At 46.9% G+C, this 8,502-nt stretch overlaps 1 protein-coding gene across 1 annotated transcript in view; it reads left to right on the top strand.

Annotated features, from left to right (window-relative positions):
* Positions 1 to 7,954: 7,954 nt before the first annotated feature.
* Positions 7,955 to 8,502, top strand: part of IGDCC3 (immunoglobulin superfamily DCC subclass member 3) — a 110,681-nt gene continuing 110,133 nt past the window's right edge. The window contains 1 exon segment of the mRNA XM_063142662.1: positions 7,955 to 8,027. Within this exon segment, the coding sequence (XP_062998732.1) occupies positions 7,970 to 8,027 (58 nt within the window). The 5' untranslated portion in view covers positions 7,955 to 7,969.

The raw sequence follows: 8,502 nt of genomic DNA, 5'->3' as shown, positions 1-8,502 counted from the left end.
GTTCCATCAGGTATTGTGGTCCCAAGCCATGTAGGGCTTTATAGGTTAAGACCAGCACCTTGAATTGGGCTCAGAAACATATAGGCAGCCAATGCAAGCGGGCCAGAATCGGTGTTACATGCTCAAAGCTCCCTGTTCCAGCTATCAATCTGGCCGCTGCATTTTGTACAAGCTGCAGCTTCCGGACCGTCTTCAAAGGCAGCCCCATGTAGAGGGCATTGCAGTAATCTAATTTGGAAGTTACCAGAGTATGGACAACTGAAGCTAGGTTATCCCTGTCCAGATAGGGGCGTAACAGCAAACTGTGATTTGGTGCTGCACGGATGAGACTTAAGAACCTAAGAAGAGCCATGGTGGATCAGTCCAGGGCTCTGTCTAGTCCAGCACTCTGTTCACTCGGTGGCCAACCAGCTGTCAACCAGGGACCATCAAGCATAGGCTGACCCTATGAAAAGGAGAACAGGGCTCCTGTATCTTTAACAGTAATGTAGAAAAGGGAATTGCAGCAGGTGTCAATTGAAGTGGGTGAAATGCCCTCTTCATCACAACAGTTAAAGCTACACTAGCTATAGTAGAGTGGCCAGATACAAAAGAGGGCAGGGCTTCTGCAGCTTTAACTGTGTTGATGAAGAGAGAATTCCACCCTCTTCAATTGACACTTGCTGAAATTCCCTTTTCTACATTACAGTTAAAGATACAGGAGCCCTGTCCTCCTTTTCATATGGTCACCCTAATCAAGCAGGACATGGTTGCAACAGCACCCTGCCACCCATAATCCTCAGCAACTGGTGTACGTGGGGCTTACTTGCACTCACCTTTCTCTTCCCTGTTCCCCCTTCATGTGCTCTGATTTCCCCTCACTTTCGACTTAATGGAAAAGTTTGTCATAACAGCGCCTAGATAAATTATGGAACTCACTACCACAAGATGTAGTGATGGCCACCAATCTGGATGGCTTCAAAAGGGGGTTGGAGAAATTCCTGGAGGCGAAGGCTATCAATGGCTACTAGTCTTGATGGTTGTGTGCTGTCTCCAGTATTCGAGGCAATAAGCCTGTGTGCACCAGTTGCTGGGGAACATGGGCGGGAGGGTGCTGTTGCACCACGTCTTGCTTGTTCATCCCTGGCCAGTGGCTGGTTGGCCGCTGTGTGAACACAGTACTGGACTAGACAGACCCTTGGTCTGATCCAGCATGGCTCTTCTTAGGTTCTTATGTCCAAACTGGGCAAACTGTGATTTGTAAACATGGTTCAAGTTGTTAAAAGGAATAGCAGATGCAATGTTCAGTTGAAAGAGATGGTTGGGAGGAGGGGGTGGTGAAATAATAATTAAATCCACTTCAAAGTGCCTTGAACGCCATTCCTTCATCTTAGGCCCTTTTTTTCCTTCCTCCTCTCTCTGCAAGGTAAAGCTCTGAGTCCAACCTTGCCAAGGCTAATTGTTTGCGCTATGATCAAATATTGGGTGATATTTTTGGTTAAATAACCATTTGTGTTGTCACACGTCATATCACTGAGGAAGATATGAAATGTTTCTTGGGGGGGGGCTGTCAGAAAGGGGGAGATTTTGTTGTGAGGTTCTTCCTCTTCCATTGTGTCATTGTCAATTATATTTCTCTTCCACCCTTTCTTCTTTTGCTGTTAATAAAAGATAAAGCGATTTTTTTATTTAAAAAAAAACTTGACAAAACCCCAGCTGGAGCCAAGACAAGCGTGCACTTAATTGACTTACGAAGAATCACCCAGTTATTTAAGAAGCTAACTTGGCATATCAGGCTGCAATCCTATGTGCTCCTACTTTGCAATAGGCCCCACTGAACCCAGATGGACTTACTTCTGAGTAAACATACTTCGGATCATTTGTTTTGCAGCACCACATAATTTTAATGGCGAAGACTCCTTTTTGGTAAATCGTGTGTCTTTTCCCCAGGGCTTGGTTGATGTGAGATTTGATATGCAGCTAACGTGGGTGGGTACATTAAGAAATTAGTTGCAATTATTTTTTTCCTCCAGTGAAGTGAATGGAGCCCCTTTCTTCCTTCTCAATTAATCGTGTGATTTTATTGTTTCCATTTGCCTAGAAAGTTGAGCCCGCGCACTCTACCTTTTGCCTTAGCCTAAAGCTGCAATCCGTTTCGTTTGAGGATGATGCCTATAAAATAAAAACCTCTCCTTATCCAGAATCACCTTCTTTTTCGTGATGCAACTCTCTGCTAGTCAGTCTGAGCTGACCTCTAAAGCAAACATTCCTTTGTCTTAAAAGGACGCTGCTGCTCTCCACTTGGGGGGAGAGGAGGAAGGGCAGGGGCTGGAGAGAGGGGGTCCGGCTGGGAATGCTTGCTCTACGGTTGACATTCCTTTTCCTATAATTTTGAATGTCAGGCAGGAGGCTGGGGCGTTTTAAGATCTAAAACCTGATAAGGCAAAAATAATTGTGTCGAGTCAAGAGCTTTGCCGCTCTTCATCTGGGGGACCCAGTTTGGTTCCACTGATTAGATCCAGCCTGCCAGTCATTGCCCACCAGCCGTGGCTGGTGGCCTACCACCAGTGGCTTGATAAAATCCCTGGTTTTGCTGCACTGCCCAAATGTGCGTATGTCAGATACCTGGGAAGCCACACTAGGCTGGAAGGGGTGGGTTCAGCCTAGTGGGAAGTCATGCCATGGAGGCCTGCTCTAGGCCACCTTTCATGTGAGCACACCAGAGCCTTGCAGCCCCTTAGAGACTAACACGTTTATTATGGCGCAAGCTTTCGTGGACTGCTGTCCACTTCATCAGATGGATGAATGTGAGAAATCCCTTCCGGATACGCTAAATCCCAGCAGACTCGCATTTCTCGGTGAGTTTGAAGTTGGATAGAATTCAGATGGTGGCAAGAAGGTCTGTGAAAGCAAGAAACGGCAAGAATAAGATCATCATTCTGACAAATTGTGCCCTTCTCTGGACCGTTGGCAATTGCGTTGCTGTAGTGGTTAGGCTGTTGGGCTAGGAGTTTGACAGAGACCCGGGTTCTAGTCCCCATTTGCCCAAAAAATTCACTGGGTCACTTTGAGCCAGTCATTGACTCATCCTAAGCTACCTCACAGGGTTGCTGTGATCCTAAGCTACCTCACAGGGTTGCTGTGAGGATAAAATGGAGAGGAGGAGGCTCATGTATGCCACCTTGAGCTCCTTTGGGGGGGGGGGGGAAGGCGAGGTGTAAATATAATTAAGGATGGTGGTGACACAGACTCCGTTGTGCTGTGCTTGTTCTAGCAAACAGTTCCTTTGCCTGAGCACTGCTTGGCTGTGGGATCTCCATGCTGCTGAAATGTTATGGTGTGTGTGTGTGTGTGTGTGTGTGTGTGTGTGTGTGTGTATGTATGTATGTATGTATGTATGTATTTGTGCTGTCCTACACCCAAAGTGATAGAGCAGATGCTTTGCATGTCCAAGGTTCCAGGTTCGATCTCCGGCTGGAAAAACTGCCTGAAACCCTGGAGAGCCCTTGCTGCCAGTCAGTGGGCCTGTTCAGACAACACACTAAGCCATGGTTAGGGCCTCTAACTGTTTTGCAGCAAGTGTTTAGTGAGCATGGTTCAACGGTGGCTATGTAGCCACCATGGTTCGGAAAAACGCTGTTCACACGATATACTAAGCCATCACGGTTAGCTCAAAATGCTTACTCATCATGGCTTAGTATGTTGTCTGAACAGGGCCAGTGTCATCAGTACTGGGCTAGATGGATCAGTGCTTTGACTCCGTATAAGACAGCTTCCTGCATTCCATGTATGTGTGAATGTGTGAACAGCACCTGAGGAGGTGCTCAAAGTTTGGCATTGTCTGGGCAACTGCTGAGGTCCCTGCATCAAGCCAATGTCTGAGTCCTCGGTAGAGAGCGGGAGTAGAAACAAACTGGGACAGTGAGGAGGGGTGGGTGGGGACTGAGGACGTCTTGCCAAGAACCGCCGCCCCCAAATCTGGAGGATGAAGCAGTAACCTGACTCAGTTGAATTGTGAAACATGCCGCCATCATTATAAGAACATAAGAACTTAAGAAGAGCCATGCTGGAACAAACCAAGGTCCATGTAGTCCAGCATTCTGTTCAGTAGCCTTACCTGTGGAAAATCCACAAGCAGGACACAGTACAACAGCACCCTTCCGTCCATGTTCCCCAGCATTTCGTGTATATAGGCTTAGTGCCTCTGATACTGGAGGTAGCACATAGCCATCAGGACTAGTAGCCATTGATAGCCTTCTCCTCCAGGAATTTATCCATTCCCCTTTTAAAGCCATCAAAAGTGGTGGCCGTCACTACATCTTGTGGTAGTGAGTTCCATAGTTTAACTATGTGCTGTGTGAAGACGGCCTTCCTTTGATCTGTCCTGAATCTTCCACCAACTAGCTTCATGGGATGACCCCATTGGGTTCTAGTATTATGAGAGAGGGAGAAAAATGTCTTCCTATTTATTTTATTTATTTTATTTATTGCATTTTTATAACGTCCAACAGCTGAAGCTCCCTATCCACATTCTCCACACCAGGCATCATTTGGTACACCTCTATTACGTTTCCTCTGACTGGAGCGTGTTCAGAGGAGGGCAACCAGGATGATCAGAGGTCTAGAAACAAAGCCCTATGAAGAGAGACTGAAAGAACTGGGCATGTTTAGCCTGGAGAAGAGAAGATTGAGGGGAGACATGATAGCACTCTTCAAAGACTTCAAAGGTTGTCACACAGAGGAGGGCCAGGATCTCTTCTCGATTCTCCCAGAGTGCAGGACACGGAATAACGGGCTCAAGTTAAAGGAAGCCAGATTCCGGCTGGACATCAGGAAAAACTTCCTGACTGTTAGAGCAGTGCGACAGTGGAATCAGCTACCTAGGGAGGTTGTGGGCTCTCCCACACGAGAGGCCTTCAAGAGGCAGCTGGACAACCATCTGTCAGGGATGCTTTAGGGTGGATTCCTGCATTGAGCAGGTGGTTGGACTCTATGGCCTTGTAGGCCCCTTCCAACTCTGCTATTCTATGATTCTATGATTCCCCTGTTCCCTAAACTAAACAGTTCCCTTTGCTACAGCCGGACCATATTCCTTGGCCAGTGGTGGCTAAGACACTCTGGCTTGTCTTCTCTATGGTTTTGGCGGCCCGGCCGTGATGGCGGCAGGGGCGGTAATCGCTGCCAGGCATCCCGTTGAGCCTGCTTGATGAGGGATTGAATTCCTTACCCCCACCCACCCCCAACATACATACACACTTTTTTTTTTTAAGAACACACTAAGGGAAAAAAAATATCTTTGGGCAAGAGAATCCGTCTCCTCTTGGAGACCTGGGCTTGGGTGCTTTCAAAATCCTCCCTCTCACTTTATATGGCAACTTAAATTGGATTATGAGAGGATCAGCCTGAAGTGTAACCTGAGATGAGGCAGATGGACGGGGGAGACAAAGGAAGGCTGGGTTACCGAGCTGCATGTCAAAGGTGAGGCTGCCAGAACTTTCCCAAATGGAGAGGCTCCATTTAGTGGCCGAGTCTGAGAATAAACATGGCTTTTGTCCGTGGTTTTTATTAACCCATTAAGCATCTTAAAACATCAGGGCTTCATCCTGTCCTGCTAGGACCCTTGCAGAATCTCCCTCCCCCCACTCTGTCTTTAAAGAGATGCCCGTGTTTTAAACAGGGAGTTGAGGAGCAGACTTCTAAACATAGAGGGAGATGGGTGTTGTGGAAGAGAGCTGAATTAATCCAAAGCTTCTTTTTTTTACTTGCAGTGTGAATTGGGCAGACTCTTTTATGGTCCGGGCTGGTGCCTAAAACCCAACACTGGTTCTCCCCAAATTGATTCTTTCACCTGGGACCTCCCTGCTCTTCATGGCAGAACTTTGGGCTTTATAGGGAGCTATTGCTTTTCTGAGAAGCTCTAGCTAGACCCACTCCGGCTTCAAGGAGTTTGCAAAACTGTCCAAGCAGTTCCAGGTTTTCTTCTCTGACAGTGAGGACTAGAAATATTATTCTCTTGTAGCGTCAGAATGCTGAGATCCTAAGGTTTCCACTTGTGTGCTATATCTTATGCCTTATGCTCTGCATTTTGTGCACAGATTTTTTGCATTCCTAGGTACAACCCTGGGAACTCATTGTGTGGGTTGGTGTTCTTTTGAGAAATAGCGTGAACATACCCAGACACTAGGATAAGCCTCTGGGGCCTCCCTCCAAGTGCCACCTCCAAGGGAGGCTTGGAAATTCACAAGGGAGAGGGCCTTCTCAGTGGTGGCCTCCTGACTATGGAATAAGCTCCCCACTGAGGCCTGCCTGGTGCCGGCACTGGCATCTTTTCGGCACCAGTTAAAGACCATCCTCTACTCCCTGGCTTTTAATGGTATACAATGGGGCATCTCTGTCTGCTGTTTTTTGAACAGGTCTGTTAGGGAATATATTTGTTTGCTAAAGTTGCTTACAGCTGTTTGCATGGTTTTCGTTTTTCTGTTCCACAATTCCAGATTCACATTGTGTGAAAACAAGAGGATAAGAAGTACCTTGGATTATGCTTTCGGGTGGATTCCTGCATTGAGCAGGGGGTTGGACTCGATGGCCTTATAGGCCCCCTTCCAACTCTACTATTCAATGATTCTATGAATTCAGCTCTCTTCCAAACACCTATCTCCAATAATGACTGTTTTTATTATGTTGTATTTTGTAATGCTGTTGTATTTTTTAAAATAGGTGACCATATGAAAAGGAGGGCAGGGCTCCTATGTCTTTCATAGTTGTATTGAAATGGGAATTTCAGCAGGTGTCATTTGTATAGATGCAGCCCCTGGTGAAATTCCCTCTTCATCACAGCAGTTAAAGCTGCAGGAGCCCTGCCCTCTTTTGCATCTGGTCATTCTAGTATAGCTCCTGCAGCTTTAGTTATTGTGATGAAGAGGGAATTTCACCAGGTGCTGCATGCATACAAATGACACCTACTGAAATGAATCTTTCCGTACAACTGATAAAGATAGAACCCTTCCTATCTCTCCTCTGTCATCTCACACTATTGCCCCGCTCGTGCTCTTCGCTCCTCTGATGCCATGTTTCTCGCCTGCCCAAGGGTCTCTACTTCCCTTGCTCGGCTTCGTCCATTTTCTTCTGCTGCCCCTTACGCCTGGAACGCTCTTCCAGAACATTTGAGAACTACAAGTTCAACTGCAGCTTTTAAAGCTCAACTAAAAACTTTTCTTTTTCCTAAAGCTTTTAAAACTTGATTTTGTTCTGACTTTATACTGTTAGTTTTACCCTACTCAGTGCCTGTTTACCCTACCCTGTGCCTGTTTGCATTCTCTTCCCCTCCTTATTGTTTTAGTATGATTTTATTAGAATGTAAGCCTATGCGGCAGGGTCTTGCTATTTACTGTTTTACTCTGTACAGCACCATGTACATTGATGGTGCTATATAAATAAATAAATAATAATAGTAATAACCATAGAATAGTAGAGTTGGAAGGGGCCTATAAGGCCATCAAGCCCTGTCCTCCTTTCCATATGGTCACCCTGAATGAATGGTTGTCAGTCACTCAGAGAGCTTCGGCTATGGGGTGGTATAGAAATGAAATGAAATAACGATGATGATGATGTTGATGATGATGTAAAGTTGATCCCATGGCTAAATTGAATTATCTCATATCTCTGTGTCACATCACATAGCGGGGAGACTAACCGGGTGGCCTTTGAAATAACCCCGGTTCTTTCTATCCCTTCTCTTCCAGATGTTAGCCGTTCCACAGAGCTAGCCTTCACCATAGAACCCAGTGACCACATAGCTGTGCAGGAACAGCCGCTGGTATTGTATTGCCAGGTGGAAGGGATCCTACCCATCAGCATCACGTGGCGAAAGAATGGGGTCCTGGTGGCCGACAACGAGGACTCTTTCACGCTCGCCAACGGCTCGCTGTACTTCTCCCACTTCCAGAAACTGAAGGGCGACGGCTCCTCCGATGAGGGCGAGTACGACTGCATGGCTCGGAATCGCTTTGGGTTGGTGGTGAGCCGCAAGGCGAGGATTCAAGCAGCAAGTAGGTTTTCGCTTCTTCACTTGGTGGGGCGTTGCAATAGCGCTGGCCGGCTGCTGGCATTAATGGATGAGCTGCAAGGTTGGCTGTGTGCCGCTGCGCTCGCGCATTATGATGGGGTGCAAATGATAAGGACTTATCAGCTGTGAACTGGCTGTCCATAAATGGAAGACTGTGACCCTCAGATCCCTAAATATTAGAGTCAAACTGGAGGTGCTGTGGGTGTCATGTTTGGGTGTCCTTTTTCTTTCTCAAAGAGCTGTAGTCGGGCACCCTGGCTGGTATTGGGGCTGCAGTGCAGAGGGACAGTGGGGGACAGGGGGTTAACTCTTACTGCACCTTACATGCTCTCTGTCCCTGAACCGCTATTAAGTGCAGAAAGAGAAATGTGGATGTAAGCCAGCCTTCATCTAGTTGTATCCTCTGTATGTCTTTGACTACATCTCCCATCATCTCCAACCAGCACAGCCATTAGCCC

Source organism: Elgaria multicarinata, chromosome 16 (genome assembly GCF_023053635.1).
Source record: "Elgaria multicarinata webbii isolate HBS135686 ecotype San Diego chromosome 16, rElgMul1.1.pri, whole genome shotgun sequence".
Taxonomy (NCBI): Eukaryota; Metazoa; Chordata; class Lepidosauria; order Squamata; family Anguidae; genus Elgaria; species Elgaria multicarinata.
Note: the sequence above shows the minus strand (reverse complement) of the source record. Positions and strands in the feature narration are given on the sequence as shown.